At 43.9% G+C, this 19766-nt stretch overlaps 2 protein-coding genes across 4 annotated transcripts in view; one reads left to right on the top strand and one right to left on the bottom strand.

Annotated features, from left to right (window-relative positions):
• Window positions 1-19766, top strand: part of LOC125271747 (NACHT, LRR and PYD domains-containing protein 12-like) — a 1137836-nt gene that overhangs the window by 297072 nt on the left and 820998 nt on the right. The gene's annotated exons all lie outside the window — the stretch shown is intronic.
• LOC125271757 (E3 SUMO-protein ligase ZBED1-like) lies at window positions 7246-10278 on the bottom strand. The gene is made up of 3 exons (XM_048195998.1): window positions 9257-10278; window positions 8150-8778; window positions 7246-8062 (listed from the first exon to the last, which is right to left on the bottom strand). Exons 1-3 carry the CDS (start codon window positions 10233-10235, stop codon window positions 7676-7678), a joined length of 1995 nt encoding a protein of 664 aa, XP_048051955.1. The 5' UTR covers window positions 10236-10278; the 3' UTR covers window positions 7246-7675.

Raw genomic sequence — 19766 nt, 5'->3', positions numbered from 1 at the left:
GACCCTTGTGTTTCTAGTACACATTTGTTATAGTAAAAAAAAAAAAAAAAAGCAAGTAAAACTCTGATCAGATAATGATTTAGTCTTCATATAAAGTTGTCGGATTCACTGATGCTAGAGTCTGGTCTCTGACAAAAATTTGTAGTGTTTGTAGTAATTTCATATGCCAATTATTACAGTGCTGTGATACTATAAACAATTTCATTAAATCATTATGCAGAAAATGTTTTGTCAAGGTCATGCAGACTCACACAGACATCAAGAATCAGCGTATGAATCTCAATTATGGTGACAATTTAAAAAAAAAAATTCAGATCACCTCAGAACGTCACAAAACAAGCTTTGTTGATTGTCACCATTGTTCAGATGTTAATTAATGATGTCTCTGTGCTCCAAAAAACTTTTCTGCATAATTACTTAAAAATCACAATACCAGGTTATCATAATATGATTCCACAATATCACAAGGTTACAGTAAATCATATGAAACTAACAGTTAATATACTCAGAGACTTGATATTATGTGATATCAGTGAATCAGGCCACTTCATGATAAATACAGCACCAGTAAGCAGCCAGAGTTTATCTTTTTTTTTAAAGTGAAGGTGTTTGATGGTAATAATTCAGGAAATACTATAAAATAACATGTTTTTTCAGTTTATTTAAATTATGATATTTTACTTTAATTCTACATGTTTTTTGGCTGTTTAATTACTAATAGTTTAATTACTAATTATTTTTGAAATTGTACATACATTTGTTTGTAATTTAACAAGACAGAAAAAGTACTGTATAAAAAATACAGTAAATTTTCTGTAAAAAATGTGAATTACTGTAATTTTTAAATAATGTAATAATAAAAAGAAATAAAGAAATTATAAGAAAATAAGAAATTAAAATAAAAGAAAATTATTGTAAAAAACCAGTTACTTTCCATATAATTAGGATTTTTTGTTTTTACAGTTCATGCAATTGATTCATATTGACCCTCTCTACAAAATAGTGAATTACTCAGTAAATATACATCTGTGACTTTTAATATTTTGTATTTCATTACTATTTATATTTGTCTTTCAACAGTAAAAATGTTAACAAAATCTGAAATTTTAGCCGGGGACCTCTGGTTGATTTGACACAGAACGACCCAGAAGTGTTTTATAAGTGCATTACTTAAAAGTGTGCTATGAATGCTTTACATACAATTTTAGTGGATTATGTATTTAGTGGATTATGTATACTGTCACTAAGTTGATTTTAATGGATTTTCATGAAAAATAAAACATGCAGGTTAAATTTGTATTAATAAAACAGTAACAATACTTTTAACATAAAGTACTTAACCTATTTATTTAAATATTTAAAATATTTAACTATATTTTAATGTCGGAAAAAAGTGCTACTAATGACAGTGTACTTGATTGTACTTGTCACGGTTCGCGGGTTCACTGTATACTCTCGCCGTTTCTCAATATGCGTTCTTCTGTTTGTGTCTGTTCTTGTGAAACATCATCAGTCGCTGCCCAAATACTGTTCCAATTTGCCTCAAAATGTTTAAGTTAAGAATTTCAAAGTTTAAGTAAACAGAACTGCAGATTTTTATTTTGTACTCATACATTTTAACTGTTCTTAACTTAAAATGTTTGAGTACACTAATGCATACACTAAAATCAAATTTATTATGTAACCTCAATAAAAAAATTTTTATTAGTTTAAACTTTGTTAGCTATAACAAGCTAATTTATAAAAAGCTAACTTGTTAATTTGCTAATATGTCAAAAGTGTCACAGACACGTCAGGTTCCACCTCACTCCCGTATCCACGCACTCAATCACCAGTCTACTAATCACCGCCACCTGCACATCATCACCGCAGTCATCAGCACACAGTTAAATACCACACACTCACACACACTCATCGTCCGGTCTCGTTTGTGTTACAACCAGTTGTACGCTTACCTTCAAGGACTCCAAAGTGATACTTACCTGTCTCCATTGTCTCCTTCGTCTCCATCGTCTTCGGATCTCCTCGTGTGCTTACCTGCCTGTGTGTGAGTGTGTTCGTCTGCCAGCTCCAGCATCTCCCTCCAGTTCCATCTGCATCATAAAGAAAAGGACAGTATTACCTCTCATTCACCTTCAAGATCTTCACCTTCATCTATCTACTCACCTGTCTCACTGCTGATCATTACAATAAACTGTTACATTGCTTTCATCTCTGCCTCCGGTGTCTCTGTCATAACAGAAGACCGGACCATAACAACTATCGATCAGCATGAGCCATCACGACCCGTTTCAAGAGCTCGTGGACGCACTGCGACGAGCACTCACTCCACAACCACCGTCACCGTCACCTGTATCCACCACCGCGGCTGCTTCCGCATCCACCATCACCGCTGCTTCTCCTATGTGCACCGCCAGTCCCATGGCCAAACCGGCGCCCTTCTCAGGATCGGCGGAGGACTGCAGCGGATTCCTCCTTCAGTGTGAGTTGGTCCTGGAGATGCAGCCGCACTTCTATCCCACCGACACGGCGAAAATAGCGTTCGTGATTTCTCAACTGCAGGCTAAGGCCCTCCAATGGGCGGATTCTCTCTGGACTCAGAAAGGACCAGTTATCAGATCCTATGCTGCTTTCGTTTCTCACTTCAGAGAAGTTTTCGAAAAACCCCTGACTGATTTTACCACGGGTGAGAAATTGTATAATTTAAAACAAGGTAACAATACTGTTAACGATTATGCCCTGCAGTTCCGAACGCTCGCCGCAACCAGCGGATGGAACGAACAAGCCCTCATCACCACCTTCCGACAAGGTCTGGAGCCCAACGTGCGGCTGCATCTCGCTGCATACGAGGACTCCATAGGACTCGAATGTTTCATCCAGCTCGCCATCCGAGTGGGTTCTCGTATGCAGTCGTGTCTCCGTGAGCACCAGGGCCAGCCACTAGCCAGCACTCTCCTCCGTCGGTCCGAACCCGTCAGCTCTCCAGAACCAGCCACCGAACCTATGCAAGTGGATAACTCCCGTTTGTCACCCACAGAAAGACAAAGAAGGCTGACCCTGAATCTGTGCTTGTATTGTGGATTACCTGGGCATGTCATCTCTGCATGCCCAACCCGTCCTCCTTGACCCGTGGTGAGTGCTATCATTCCCTCTATCCAGAACATGAAACCACTCACTACCATTGTAAACCTTACTGCTGCTGATGTTTCCATTCCAGTGGTGGCACTCCTCGATTCAGGGTCAGCAGGAAACTTCATCTCCGGCGCCCTCTGTCGACACCTCGGGATCAAGACCTCGCCGTCTCCGACTCACTATCAAATCAACCCCATCACGGGCAAACCCCTGAGCCGTAAGACGGTTCGCCGTGTCGCTGGACCCCTTCAATTACAAGTGGGTATCTTCCATCAAGAACTCATCCATCTGCTGGTTCTGGAGGAGTCCACCGCTGACATGGTTCTAGGGCGCCCGTGGCTGGAACTCCATCATCCCACCATCTCCTGGCGCACGGGCGAAGTCCTGAAGTGGGGCGACCCCTGTTTCTCCAGCTGTTTTCCAGACCTTCCTGTTCCAAGATCTCCTCCATCCAAGAACCTATCCATCAATGCTACCTCCATCGAGAGCCCTGTGGAAAAACGCTCCATCGACATACCTCCCGATTACGCCCCCTTCAGTGACGTCTTCTGCCCGCAACGCGCCTCCAAGCTTCCTCCACACCGGCCATGGGACTGTGCCATTGATCTGTTACCGGGTGAGCCAGTGCCTAGGGGACGCATCTACCCCCTATCAGTGCCGGAGGAGAAGGCCATGGAGGAATACATCAAAGAGGCCCTTAACCAAGGATACATCCGCCCGTCTACTTCCCCTGCTGCTTCAAGCTTCTTCTTCGTGGCCAAGAAGGACGGAGGCTTGCGGCCCTGCATCGATTACCGGTCACTGAACAAAATCACCGTCAAATTCCGGTACCCACTTCCCTCGTCCCAGCGGCCCTGGAACATCTCCGCGGTGCCACTGTGTTCACAAAGTTGGACCTCCGCAGCGCGTACAACCTCATCCGGATACGCGAGGGGGACGAGTGGAAGACCGCCTTCGTCACGCCCACCGGTCACTACGAATACCTCGTGATGCCGTATGGCCTGGTCAACGCCCCCTCCGTATTCCAGGATTTCATCCATGAGGTGCTCCGGGAGTTTCTCCACAAGTTCGTGTTGGTCTATATCGATGACATCCTGATTTACTCCCGGAGCTTGGCCGAACATCGCCACCACGTTGCGGAGGTCCTCCAACGCTTACGGCAATACCATCTGTTCCTGAAAGCAGAGAAGTGCTCATTCCACCAGCCCTCTGTCCACTTCCTGGGATATGTGATTGATCACAGTGGCATCCGGATGGACGAGGGGAAGGTATCTGCCATCCAGAACTGGCCAGCTCCAAGCACCATAAAAGAACTCCAACGATTCCTTGGTTTCTCCAATTTCTACCGTCGATTCATAAAGAACTACAGTACCATCGTCAGTCCACTCACCAACCTCCTCCGTAAGCAGCCCAAGTCTCTGTCCTGGTCCCAACCTGCCACCAAAGCTTTTGAGACGCTCAAGAAGGCCTTCACCACCGCTCCCCTCCTCGTCCACCCCAACCCGGACCTACCATTCGTCGTGGAGGTGGATACCTCCACCACAGGAGTGGGAGCGGTCCTATCACAGCAGCAGGGGAATCCAAGTAGGCTCCATCCATGCACCTTCTTCTCCCGCAAGCTCAACCCGGCGGAGGTGAACTATGACATCGGGGACCGTGAACTCTTGGCTGTAAAACTCGCCCTTGAGGAATGGAGGCATTGGTTGGAGGGGGCCAATCACCCTTTCCAAGTACTCACCGACCACAAGAACCTCGAATATCTGAAAGCCGCCAAACGACTCAGCCCTCGCCAAGCCCGATGGGCGTTATTCTTCTCAAGATTCCATTTCACCATCTCATACCGACCTGGCTCTAAAAACCTGAAAGCCGATGCTCTCTCTCGTCTCCACGCCCCGGAGGAAAAGAATGAAGAACCCGAAACCATCCTACCTGAATCCATTTTCGTCAGCCCCATCGAATGGTCAGAAGAGACCTTACCCTCCTCCAATGCCTCCCCACGCACTCCGCCGGGTTGTCCCCAGGGCTTGCGCTACATCACCAGGACACGACCCATCTACTTCTGCACTCTGTTCACACTTCACTTGGCACTGGTCACCCGGGGGTCAATGAAACCCTCTCGCTGCTCAAACAGCGCTTCTGGTGGCCAAACATGGCCAACGATGTCAGGAGGTACGTGCAGGGCTGCAGGGAGTGCGCCATCTCCAAGAGCCCACGCCATCTTCCCACCGGCAAGCTCCATCCTCTGCCCGTTCCTGAGAGACCCTGGTCACACCTGGGAGTAGATTTTGTCACAGATCTCCCCGAGTCTGATGGTAACACCTGCATTCTGGTCGTCGTAGACCGCTTCTCTAAAGCCTGCCGTCTAATTCCCCTGGAGGGTCTACCAACAGCTATGGCCACAGCAGAATTAATGTTCAACCATGTCTTCCGTCACTACGGAATCCCCGAAGACATAGTCTCAGACAGAGGACCACAATTCGTCTCACGGGTATGGAAGGCTTTCTTCTCACTCCTGGGTGTGACCGTCAGTCTGTCGTCTGGATACCATCCTCAGTCGAACGGGCAGATGGAACGGAAGATCCAGGAGATTGGCCGCTTCCTGCGTACCTTCTGTCACGGCCACCAGGACTCCTGGAACCAGTACCTGGGCTGGGCCGAGTACGCCCAGAACTCCCTCCGCCAAGCCACAACAGGATTAACACCTTTCCAATGCGTGCTCGGCTTCCAGCCCCCACTGTTCCCCTGGGACGGGGAACCCTCCAACGTTCCTGCTGTCGACTACTGGTTCCGGGAGAGCGAGAGGGTATGGGACTCAGCTCACCACCAGCTGCAGAGAGCCCTGCGCAGGCGCAAGACGACAGCCGACCTTCGGCGCTCCCACGCTCCAAACTACCAACCGGGGCAGAAGGTCTGGCTGTCCACCAGAGACATCAAGATGCGCCTGCCCTGCAAGAAGCTGAGTCCCCGCTTCATTGGCCCGTTCACCATCCTCCAACAGATCAACCCTGTCACTTACCGGTTACAACTCCCAGCACAATATAAGAGAATTCACCCAACTTTCCATGTTTCACTATTAAAGCCTCACCACCCTTCTGTTCTTCCTCCCACAGAACCTGACGTGGCAGCCGTCGAGCCCCCCCTTCCACTCATTCTGGATGATGGAACAGCCTACGTTGTACGTGAGATTCTGGACTCCCGGCGCCGTGGTGGTCTTTTAGAGTATCTGGTGGACTGGGAGGGCTACGGTCCCGAAGAACGCTCATGGGTTCCCAAGAATGATATCCTTGATCCAGCTCTGTTACAGACCTTCCACACCAACCACCCAGACAGACCTGCCCCACGACCTCGAGGACGACCACCACGACGTCGGGGTCCACGGCCCTCTGGAGCGGGCCGTGGGAGGGGGGGTACTGTCACAGACACGTCAGGTTCCACCTCACTCCCGTATCCACGCACTCAATCACCAGTCTACTAATCACCGCCACCTGCACATCATCACCGCAGTCATCAGCACACAGTTAAATACCACACACTCACACACACTCATCGTCCGGTCTCGTTTGTGTTACAACCAGTTGTACGCTTACCTTCAAGGACTCCAAAGTGATACTTACCTGTCTCCATTGTCTCCTTCGTCTCCATCGTCTTCGGATCTCCTCGTGTGCTTACCTGCCTGTGTGTGAGTGTGTTCGTCTGCCAGCTCCAGCGTCTCCCTCCAGTTCCATCTGCATCATAAAGAAAAGGACAGTATTACCTCTCATTCACCTTCAAGATCTTCACCTTCATCTATCTACTCACCTGTCTCACTGCTGATCATTACAATAAACTGTTACATTGCTTTCATCTCTGCCTCCGGTGTCTCTGTCATAACAAAAAGTAGTGTGTAAGGCTGAACGATTTGGGAAAATAATCTAATTGCGATTTTTTTCCCCAATATTGCGATTGCGATTTAATATGCGATTTGTTTTGTAAAGATTTTTTTTATCCTCTTTTTTCCCCAACAAAACGTAATGAATTATTTAAATATGACCAACACAATATTAGATGCATTTAGTGTGAAATGTTCTTTCCCATAGGCTGGGCCTATTTGTTATAATTAAATTAAAACATGTATGACTTGAAATAAATGACATTTTTATTGAACTGCTCGTTGCAGAAACATCTATGGCTTTGCCACTGTGCATTTCAATAATTTAAACAAAGGTATGCGCACTTTGTAAACACTGTGTGCAAAATTTACAGTCTGAAGAAAAAAATAATTAAAAATAATAATTATCTTACTGCTCCAAAGTCAGTAACATTTCACACAACTGCAACAGCATTTGCTTTGAAAATATTTAGTAAAATCAAAATAAATAAAGTTATAAATAAAAAAATGGAGAAATGCACTTTTAAATTAGACAAAAACTATTTGAATATTATAATTTGGAATAGATCAACCTCACTTATCAAGTACACAACAATAACACACCACACAGACTAAAGTTCACTACGAGTATGGCACTGCCAGCTATAATGATCCAACAGTTTTGTTCTCAGTGGCTCACAGGTTTTTTGCTAAGAAAACCAGAATATTGACTTTTGCTGGCTTCAAGGATGAGCGAGTGCAAGTCACAATATTCCCTCCTGTGCTAAAAAGACGCTCTGAGGGAGCGCTTGTGGCAGGTACACAAAGATACTTGCGGGCCATGATGCACAACTGTGGGTAGCTGATCTTGTGCACCCTCCACCAAGCCAAGGGATCATCTTCTCCATCAATGGTAGGAGTCATCAGGTAATTGTTTAACTCTGCCTCTGCGACATCTTCAACAGGCAAAGAAGGAGAGGCTGCACTGGTCTTGAAAAAACTGCCAAGAGACCTCTTCGCCTTTTCCCCCAAGGGCTGTGCACTTTGAGGCATCTGAACAGTTTCAGTACGAGACCTCTTCTCCTATTAGATAAAAACAACAGCCATTAGTTTTCCAGTTAGATTTTACAGAAAAATTGTGTTTTTGTGAAATACATAATTATCATTTACCCGATGATATGTACGCTGTGCTAAGTCTACCATCTCTGTCTTCAGTCGGGTCTTGATAGCAGGGATGTTGTCAGTACTGATGTACTGTATTTTGAACCTAGGGTCCAGGAAACAGGCAACATCCAAAAGCTCCTGGATGTTTGGGTCTCCATATTTATTATTGAGGTATGCTAGGACTTTGGTTTTTATTGATTTAGTCAGGTCAGTGTCCTCAGCATCTTCAGCCAGGACTGATGTGGCAAAAAGGTGAAGAACTGGCTTGAGGTAGGAGATGCTCACATACTCCTCTCCAGAAAGAGCATCAGTAAATTCCAGTAGAGGATGCAGTGCCTTGTGAATCGACTCCAACACATCAATATCTTGCCAGGTTGGGATGAGGGAGCGTGCATATCGATCTCCAGACAATACCTGAGAAATGGCTTTGGCCTGTTCAAGCACTCTAGCAATCATCATTTCTTTAGATCCCCATCTTGTTGGGCACTCCGTTATGAGGTTGTGCTCAGGGAGTTTGAGCTCCCTCTGTGCCTCCATCAGTGCTGCCTTCTTCTTCCAACTGTGGGAAAAGTGTCCCACCAGCTTCCTGCACAGTGCTGTTGCCCTTGACACTCTGTCATCTTTGAGTGCATTTTCTGAAAGAAATAGAAAGTAGTGTATTACACACAATTAAATTTGAGTTTTGTGATTCAAGGCTATCACTATTACACACTCACATTCTCTGTCATTCTAAAATGCACACATCCACACCCCTGTCCTCTCTCTCTCTCTCTCTCTCTCTCTCACACACACACACACACACACACACACACTTTTTGTGTTTATTTAGAACATGTAAAAAAACAAAAACAAACAAAAAAACAAAAATGCAGGTGGCCATTCCACAACAGACATAAAATCAAAACATAATATTTCAATTTACATATTAGAAAAGGAGTGGGAGGAAATATTAATTTAATGAATCCCCAACTACACATAATTTATATATTTGTATCCAGCTTATTACTAATCGACGCATCTCTCTCTTTTGCGCGCACGCACACACACACACACACACACACACACACACACACACACACACACACACACACACACACACGCGACATAACTTACCAATGGCAAGATGTAATCTGTGCCCAAAACACTGGAGCCTCGTCCATTCATTAAGCCGCGCAGCCAGAACCATATTTGACGCGTTGTCCGTCGTGATGCAGACGTGATTCTCCTCGTGGAGATCCCAGCTGGCAAGCCCTTCTCTCAGGCCGGCTGCAATATTTTCCCCTGTGTGGTCGTCTGGGAAGTAGGTAGTTTGTAGGCAGCGAGCTCTGAGGTTGAAATCTTCATCAATAAAATGGACTGTAAGACTCTGGTAAGGCTCAGCTGTGCGGCTTGACCACATATCTGTAGTGCTAGCAAAAAACTCCACCGTTTTAACCTCCGCGGCGACTTTCTCTTTACACTTTTTGTACAGCTCCGGTATGGCAGTCTGACTGAAGTATGTACGGGAGGGTATATTGTACCGTTTATCAAGCGTATATGTCAATGCCACGAATCCAGGCTTGGTCACCGTGCTGAGAGGCATCATATCTTTGGCTATGAACTCGGTTATTGCCCGAGTGATTTCCCCGTGCCGTTTTGAATTACGTTCATACGGAGTGACACTTTCGAACATTTCGGTCAGTGATCCCTGTCTTGAGGTATTTGGCCTGTCTGGCGCACTGGTGCTCGGCATTTTGGTCATACAACTGTCATACATTGATTTGTGGTATTTTTTTAAGTGCTGAAACAAGTTTGTAGTGTTACCCCGTGAAGTCGCAACGGGAGCACGGCATGCTCTGCATAACACCTGAAGCTGTGCAGCATCTTCTTTTCTGAAACCAAAATAGTTCCACACCACCGACGTGCTGTTCCTCTTTGAGATTAAAGTCGCAGCTGTGTCAGTTACTGACTGTTCCGTCGAGGCAGAGGCCATTGCGCTACAGGTTAAAGATGAACTGACAGGATGAAAAGTTGTTGCAGCCGAGTTCTCCGCTCTTTCGCTCGCGTCACGTGCCCACCTCAAATCGCGCACGTTGCGATTAGAAAATCGCATTTTCTCATATCGCGATATTATCGCAAATGCAATTAATCGTTCAGCCTTAGTAGTGTGATACAACATTTGCTGAATTAGTACAATGAAATAAAACATTTCACTTGCTCTCAAACCAAGCCGCATGCACCGCTTGACTTCATCATGGTAACTCTCCAAAAACCCACATTATATACTTCTAAATAAGCATGACAAAATATTAATCACTGCAAAATCTCCCACTTAACATTAATCTTGCACAAAAACATTTATAACACTTAATTTTTATTTCAAGTGCCATGGGCAAAGCAAGCTGGGAAATAGAAATCCCAGCCCAGTTTCAGTTAAAGTTCAGTTCATCTAAAATAAAAGAAATAAGTTCATAAAACTCAAAACAATGAAACAATGACAATTACTTAAAATACATCAGTTCTGAGAACTTGAAAGACAAATAAATTGCTAAATACTCATAAGAGTTATTTTGACTGAACTAATTTGTTTAATTTAAGTTTGTCCTACTCGTTGGGGTTTATTGTGATATTTGCATGCATTCGCTATTGAATCCTCCTTATTTAATGTGTCAGTACTATTTAAAGACACCATTAACATGTAGTTAAGTATTAACATTTGAAATGAATTATTTAATGTATAAAAAAATGAGGGCAAAACATTACGCTCAGAATTGTTACAGGGGTAATCAAGACTTCGCCGTGAGGTGGTGTGTGTGACAGTCCTTTATAGTCCTGGTAATGAGCTGCAGCTGGGTGTGGTGATTAGTGTAGTGATTGGTGGAGTGAGTGCAGGTGATTGGCAGAGAGGATTATGGGGAATGTAGTCCAGGAAGTGACAGGAGCAGACGGTGATCGTGACATAACGCCCCCCTCCCGGAAGGCGCGTCCTCGTGGCGTAAAAGGAACAGCTAGGGAGGGGGGGTGGGTGCATTGGAGATCTAACGGCAGACAGGAACGGAGTCTCCAATGCAGGTTCCAGGAACTCGGGGAGCCACGGTGGGTCAGGTGCCACGGTCAGCCATGGCGGGTCTGGAGTGTCAGGAATCCACGGTTGATCAGGCGGCTCGGAGAGCCACGGTAGGTCAGGTGGTTCAGGCAACCACGGCAGGTCAGGTGGTTCAGGCAACCACGGCAGGTCAGGTGGCTTGGGCAGCCACGGCAGGTCAGGTGGCGCTGGCAGAGCAAGGAGCTTGGGAGGCGCTGGCAGGGCTAGAAGCTTGGGCGGTGCTGGCAGAGCAAGTAGCTTAGGCGACGCTGGCAGGGCTTGGAGCTTGGGCGGTGCTGGCAGAGCAAGAAGTTTGGGCGATGCTGGCAGAGCATGACGCTTGGGCGGAGCAGGAGAGACCACTGGAGTGGTCTCCGGACCCATAGCGGGCTCTTGAAAGGCTTCTGAGCCCTGAAAAATGGAAGAAGCCTTCTTCCTCCTCCTCTTCCGAGGATGAGGCGATGGTTCACCGGTTGGAGCGGGTTCTGGAGCGGACTCAATGGCTGGAACGCCCCCTACATCCTTAAGCACCGAAGGGGTGGCCATCTTGCCCGTGGGCACTGGCAAAGCAGCCATCTTGTCCATTGCGTCCATTGTGTTGTAACCAGTGAATTTGAGTGCGTTGCAACCGGCTAATTTGAGTGCGTTGCAACCGGTGAATTTGAGTGCGTTGCAACCGGCGAGCTCACATGCGAAGCGTCCGGCGGGTTTGAGAGCGAATCAGTTTTTTTTTTCTTGAAATTTTGTGACTTTTTCTCATTTGGGGTTATGAACATACATGCAAAGTTTCAACACGCTGATGTGTTTTGACATATACACAATCAATGTTGGTTCCTTTGGTGATGTTCACTGGTCAATTTGACCCACATATTTTAATGCGCTAAGGCACAGACACAAAATAATAACGTCTTGGTTATATTTTGTTATTTCAGTTTTTTACTACCCTATGAAGCTAAAAAAGGAGGTTTTCCTCACTTATTTCAATGCAATTTTTTTTTTTTTTGTCAGCCACATATGGTAAAAATGAGCTATCAATTCTTTTTTTCAATCTATCTGAAAGACTACCTAACCTATATTGTTTTTCTTGAAATTTTGAGACTTTTTCTCATTTATGGTCATGAACATGCATGCAAAGTTTCAACACGCTGATGTGTTGTAAAATATGCTTATAAAAATTTTGTACATTTGTACTGTTCGTGGGTCAGTTTGACCCATATGAATCTCAACAATGGTGACATCCTTCATGCCACAATGCATGCTGGGAGTTATGAGTTGTATACTATGGTGGCTCCCAGCATGCATTGCGGCATGAAGGATGTGACCATTGTTAAGATTCATGCTGATTCTTAATGTCTGTGTGTCAATATATTTTTTTCCCCATAATGTAAAATCAGAACATGATCTGTGGCAAGAAAGTATTAATGGTGAATATAACATTTTAATAACAAATAACCAGTTTTGGTCAGGAACAAGATCAGCCAAGAGTCAAACTGCACAACTAAATGAAATACTGACCACCAAAATGGTGACCAAACATTTTCAATAAAACATCAACATCTAAACCTGTTAATTCTCAAAAAGAACTTCTGCTGAGATCTTGAGAGATTTAATGTCTTCTTTTATCTTAAGTTGATTTCAGGCTGTGTGGCTTTAAGTCAGTTGTAGTTGTGTTTCATTTTCTGAGAGTGCAAGAATGATATTGAACCAACATCAATGCCATTTCCATTGATTTTTTGTTGAAATTTAAAAAAATTTTCAACATTAATTGTGGGTGCAAAAGTGATATTGATTCAATGCGGTTAACGTTGACACATTAACATTGATTTAACATTATTTTGATCATTGCTTGCTCTCTGGGTTTGGACATGCCATAGTAAAGAGAGTTGCAGTAATCCAAGCAAGATGTAACAAGGATCGCAATCGCTAAGGTTTTCTCAGAGAGAGTGGATTTAATCTTAGAAAGAAGATGTAGCTTAAAAAAACAGGAACTAATCACAGAATATATTTGTTTTTCAAATGTGATGTTCTGATCCCCAAAAAGCACAGTTTTTTAATGCAGGATGAGGAGCAAGGTAGTCCAGGTCAATGCTTCTGCTCCCAGAAAGTAAAAGTCCTGCCATATTTTTTATTCCACCCACTGAAGCAGTGTTAAAGTTAATGAGATAATGAAGTGATTAATTGAGTGATGATTAAACATTATTGAAGACACCTGATGATAACAAGCAGAATCACCAAAGGAGAAAATCACTATCATGGAGATCAGTGTTTGCTTTAGTTGAGCTCTTGACCCTTTACTTTTTAAATATTAGATTTTGTTTGGGCAGTTGTAATTTTAATTATAACAGCCAGACAAGCAGAGAAAAAAGATGATCAGGTGGTGTTGGTTATTAGTCTGGGTAAACCCAGCCTGATCTGCCGGCGATTTGATTTTGCTCTGCAACTCAGTCTGGAAACCCGTACATTCATTTCTGCTGCGCTGTTACACTTTTGCGGGAACCAATCACAGACTGGCTTATCCACCTTGCTCGTTAATGGCGGGTATAACACGATGACGATAGAGAAGCGACGGCAAGCAGCTTTCAAATTCTATCTGATCTACCCGTCTCTCGCACGACCGTCACTCCAAAATAACAATGCACAATCACAGTGACGCCGATTGTGTTAAGCATTTACCTTATCTGAGAGAAATGTAGCAGAGCGTTGATCCGACAGTCTCTTCATAGGAAGATTACAAACGGCGATTGATGACACACAATGATTCTCTGCTGTTATTTTTGTGGTTTCCTTCACGATGTGAGTACAGGACTCTTTTACTTCAATGCCCCTTGATGGTAGACAATATTTTTATTATTTGCTCTATATGTTTCGTCTCCCTGCTTCTTGAATCTCGCGCCGCCTGAGCTGACTGGAATTCTTTTTGGTTGTCATGACAATGACGTAGTTTAGGGCGGCTATATTCCGCGTTCATTTACACTGAACCAGAACAGTATCAGAGTCGCCTTTTAACCTCTCGACGATGCTGAATGACTTCTTTAGTTAGCAAACAAATTGCTCGAGTGGGTGTAAATACCGATCACTTATATGTTTTTTTGCACAACCTGCAAAAATCGCTCAATGTCATTGCTGCTTCTGCAAACCGCGGATCAATGCTACAAACCAATACAAACTAACCCTGCGTCTCAATCAGCTCCCTAGTTCCCTAGGTCGTGAATCAGTATATCATGCAAGTGAATGTGGCTGATTCCCTGATCAGTGCCCTGACTACTGAACTAGGGAGCTGATTGAGACACACGGTAAACCTGGAGTTTTCGCATCGCTCTGCAAAGTACGTCACCCGGATCGTTGATCTGATTGGTTGAAGGACTATCCAATTGTATGACTAATGTTCGTTGATCACGCCTCTTGTGCAGTAGGAAATACATAGCAAACTCCCCAGACCAATGTTCAATTTTAAATTGAGCTTGGTCTGGTGATAGCCAGACTAGTTGGTTATGTTTTCACATGATCATTATTTAATCTGAATCACTGAACTCATTTAGAGCCCAATCTCTGAGTTAGATTTACATTATTGATTGCAGCAGCACTGTGATTCTACAGCAGAAGATCAGCTTTATCAATATAATCTGAAGGATTTCTTAAAAGGTGTTCCGATCAAAAAAATAAAAAGGTCATTCATTTAGAGACACAGACATCAATCAGCCTGTGAATCTCAACAGCAGTAACAAGGAACAAATTCTGATAAACAGATCAACTCTGAACATTAGAAAACAAGCTACTAAAAAGTCACATTAAAAACAGAAAAAAAAAATAAAAAAAAATAGTGACAATAAAGGAAATTACTAAGACAATTCAGCTCATAATTTATTCATGCAGCAATGCATGATGGGAGCCATGGATGAATTTTGATTGGTGGCTCCCAGAATGCACTGCAACATGCTTTATTATTCTCACCACTGTTGAGATTCACAGGCTGATTGATGTCTGTGTCTCTAAATGAATGACTTATTTTTATTTTTGTTCGGAACACCTTTTGAGAAATCCTTCAGATTACATTGAAAAAGCTGATTTTCTGCTGTAGAATCACAGTGCTGCTGTAATCAATGTAAATCTAACTCAGAGATTGGGCTCAAATAATGTGAAAACATAACCAACACAACCTGATCTTCTTCTTTTTTTGCTTGTCTGACTGTTATAACTCAGTTACAACAGTCCAAACAAAATCTAATATTAAAAAGTCAAGGGTCAAGAGCCCAACTAAAGCAAACCCTGATTATTCTGCCCTCGCATGTAACGTCTGCTTTGTACAGCTAGACAGATAGTTAACAGCAATGAAGAAGAGAAACTCCAGAAGTCTTGTTGAGGATTGATGTTTTATCTTTTGTTCTCTTTTCTTCCTCAGTTTTATTTCTTAATCTTTTCTCCATTTAAGTCTGTAAGACTGGAAAAATAAACATAAAAGACAAATAAACATTACAAAAGTGTAACGTCTGTTGTGTCTATTTCACAATCAAATGTAAAGTTACCTAGTAACTCAGTAAAATTAAACAATATTCTCTATATCACACTTTTACATAATGAACTACAGATGTTCTTAATGTATAGAAGTCAAACAAACATCCTCAGTTTCACCAAACTAACTGCTACACTGTTACGTGCATAATCTATGCAAATCAGCAGATGAAAATAAACCAACTAAGTTAAATAATCTGAGGCGAAGTGTCGATGCTCGTTACTGAACAGATAAATCAGAGCGTCAGAAAAACAAAGGCTTAGATCTAGAGCATACGCGAAAAAAACGAAAACAGTCACAAGCGTAGTAAAATACATTACAGAAAGTAAACATATACATCATACAAGAACTACAATTCTGAAGTATAATTACTTACAGACACATATTTGACCAAGCTGTGTAATGAAGCAGACTCATGAATGATTTCTGCGTTGTTGGTTGTTGTTCTAACAGGTCCGTCACTGAAACGAGTCCGACTAAATCCGTCACTGAAACGAGTCCGACTAAATCCGTCACTGAAACGAGTCCGACTAGATCCTATAACTAAACGCTAGAGGGCAGCACACTCCTCGCCTGGTATATTATTATACCACTATCAACATCTTTTAATTACTCAAAGACTAATCAACCAAATGAATATGCAATCTATCAGTAGTTACATTTATGAACATCATCGTAATTTATCAGAATGCCCTTCACCTCATGAGTCCTTAGACATAAGAAAGACAAGTTCTGAGATGGGTCTGATGTAAGTTTTTGTTGATCCTTGCCTCACAACTTTAACTTCAACCTTGCGGACTTTGTTGTCTTTGCTAGGCAATGTCTTTACCACAAGTCCAATTGGCCAGTCGTTACGTTTAGCCTGACTGTCTTTCATCAGAACTACATCATCCACTTGCAAGGTAGGCTTGTCATCAGTCCACTTGTGACGTTTCTGCAGTCACCAGATACTCCTGTCTCCAACGTTTCCAGAAGCTCTCAGCCAGACACTGCACTTGTTTCCACTGATTTTTGTGAAGATCCTTATGATCGAAGTCACCTGGAGGCGTTGTCACTGGAATCATCTTTTGTGTGAGAATCATCGCAGGTGTCAATATAGACGGATTGTCAGGGTCAGTTGACACTGGAATCAATGGCCTGGCATTTAGAATGGCCACGACCTCTGCCATCAGTGTCGTCAACACTTCATGAGTGAGGTGTTTCGTGTTAGATTGCAGTAACATCCCTTCCAGAATACGACGTGCTACACCTATCAGTCTTTCCCAACAACCTCCCATATGAGATGAATGGGGAGAATTGAAAGTCCACGTACATCCTTGCTTGTCAAGGTTGCTTGTCAGTTCTGGATCACTGATGTTGAACTTTAACTCTTTGCACGCTCCAATAAAGTTTGTGCCTCTGTCAGAGCGAAGCTGTTTGGGCGGTCCACGGATAGCAAAGAACCGTCGTTAAGCATTTATAAAACTCGAAGCAGACATAGATTCTAATACCTCGATGTGTGCCGCTCTCGTGCTCATGCATGTGAATAACACCGCCCATCGCTTACTTTCAGAGCTACCTCCACGAGTGCGCCGAGTGACAATGCTCCATGGCCCAAAGACGTCCAGGCCGACGTGAGTAAAGGGGGGTTCTGCAGTGAGTCTGTCAGCTGGTAGTGGTGCCATTTTCTGTTCCATTAACTTCCCTCTCAGTTTTTTGCAGGTCACACAGTTATAGAGGACACTAGACACCAGACGTTTACCTCCCACTATCCACACTCCTGCTGACCGGACGGCTCCTTCGGTAAGGTGACGACCTTGATGGAAAACTTCCTCATGGTAATGTCTCACTATGAGAGTTGAAATGTGATGAGTTTTTGGCAATAAAACAGGATGTCTTTCATCTCTGGGTAAGTCAGCATTAGTAAGGCGTCCTCCAATCCGAAGGAGTCCATCCTCGTCGATGAAAGGATTTAACTTTCTCAGTGGACTCTTTTTTGAGAGCTGAATCCCATCTCCCAAACATTTGAACTCTTCTCCATAGAACTCCTTCTGGACACATCGAATGACTACAGTTTTAGCTTGCCAACGTGCATCAACGGCGTCCACTTTTTGAGTTTTGGCGTATGTTCTTGTTACTTGAATAAGTCTTACGATGGCTTGCAGCAGTCTCTTCCAGCTAGAAAATCGTTCAAAACGTGCTGAGCTGAACTGACCTTCTGTAGCTTTGGTGTAGTTGACAGCAGCTTGAGCCCGAACTTCAACATCAAGTTCTGGGTCAACAAGATCAAAGCTGTTGCTTTGTGGAGGTTCAATGCCGCTTTTCAAGAATTCAGGGCCTGAGAACCAGTTAGAGGCCCTGAGGATGTCAACAGACGTTGGTCTGGTGGCATGATACGCCGGATTCTGTTCGGTGGCAACATACTGCCATTGTTGTGGATGACTTGATTTCCTGATGCGATTGACTCGATTGGCAACATAAACATGAAATCTTCTGGAGGTGTTATGGATATACCCGAGAACAATCCTGCTATCAGTGAAAAATCTCACAGCATGCATCTCAATGTCCATCTCACAGCAGATTGTGTCCGCCATCTCGGTTGCCAGGACAGCGGCACACAACTCTAAACGTGGAACGGTATGGGCTGGATGCGGTGCTAACTTCGCTTTGCCCATAATGAATCCTACGTGGCACTGGTTTTCAACATTGGTGACACGCAGATAGGCTACTGCAGCGATAGCCTGAGTAGAAGCATCAGAGAATAAACAGAGTTCTCGACTTTGAGATGAGACAAGAGGGATAGGCACATACCTTCTTTTGATGTGTAGCTTCTCTAGTTCCAGGAGAGACTCTTTCCACAATTTCCAGGACTCTTGCTTGTCTGATGGGAGAGGATCATCCCAATCATATTCTTTGGACGACAGTTCTCTGATGAGAGCTTTTCCTTGGACTATGATGGGAGCTACGAAGCCCAGTGGATCATAGAGGCTCTGAACTGTTGATAAGACGCCTCTTTTTGTGAACAGTTTCTCTTCATGGTACACTTGGAAACCGAAACTGTCACTCTCCAGATTCCATATCATTCCAAGGCTCCGCTGAAGTGGGAGAGGATCTGCACCAAAGTCGAGGTCTTTTAAGTCTTTTGCAAGGTCCTCGGGAGCAAATGCTGACATGACCTTGCTGCTATTGGAAGCGATTTTGTGAAGTTTTAAGTTCGATGCTGCTAACATTTTTTGAGTCCTCTTCAGGAGGCTGATAGCTTCTTCTTCTGTTGGAACTGACATCAATCCATCGTCCACATAGAAATTCCTCATGACGAACTCCTTACTGTCTGTGCCGTATTCATCCTGATGCTCTTGTGCAGTTCTCCTTAGACCATAAATGGCAACTGATGGTGAGGGGCTATTGCCAAATATGTGTACTTTCATTCTGTATTCGGCGATGTCATTGTTCAAATCGTTATCCTTGTACCAAAGGAACCGCAAGTAATCACGATGATCTTCTCGAACAACAAACGCGTAGAACATCTGTTGAATATCAGCAGTGACTGCGATGTTCTCTTTCCTGAAACGGATTAAGACACCAAGCAGATTATTGTTTAAGTCTGGTCCGCTGAGCAGCACGTCATTCAGAGACACACCGTCATGTTTGGCACTTGAATCGAAAACCACTCTTATTTGATTTGGTTTTTGGGGATGGTAGACCCCGAACAGAGGTAAGTACCACCTTTCTTGGTGTTCCTCAAGTTCTGATGCCAGTTCTGCGTGGTCATTCTCAAATACCTTTTCCATGAACTCCAGAAAGTGTTTCTTCATGTCTGTGCGTCTGTCTAGAGTTCGTCGGAGAGATAAAAGTCGTCGCAGAGCCACCTCTCTGTTGTTCGGAAGACGGCGGCGTGGTTTGCAGAACGGCAGCGGTGCTACCCAGTTGTTTGCCTGATCCATATAAACCTCTTTGTTCATGATGTCCAGGAATGTTTGATCATCCACTGACAGAGCTACCTTTTCATCATCCGGGTGGCTGTCGAAGACCGTGGCTCCAAGTTTTTCTGTCTCCTCACATTTTAATTC

The sequence above is a fragment of the Megalobrama amblycephala genome, linkage group LG7 (genome assembly GCF_018812025.1).
Source record: "Megalobrama amblycephala isolate DHTTF-2021 linkage group LG7, ASM1881202v1, whole genome shotgun sequence".
Lineage (NCBI taxonomy): Eukaryota > Metazoa > Chordata > Actinopteri > Cypriniformes > Xenocyprididae > Megalobrama > Megalobrama amblycephala.
This window is presented reverse-complemented; position numbering and strand designations above follow the sequence as displayed.

Excerpts from the sequence above, each read along its gene's own strand:
- LOC125271757 (XM_048195998.1), bottom strand. The coding sequence starts at position 10,235 with ATGCGATTTTCTAATCGCAACGTGCGCGATTTGAGGTGGGCACGTGAC. Across the intron at positions 8,779-9,256 it reads CAGATTACATCTTGCCATTG|AAAATGCACTCAAAGATGAC; the intron begins GTAAGTTATGTC and ends TATTTCTTTCAG. Across the intron at positions 8,063-8,149 it reads CACAGCGTACATATCATCGG|GAGAAGAGGTCTCGTACTGA; the intron begins GTAAATGATAAT and ends TTTATCTAATAG.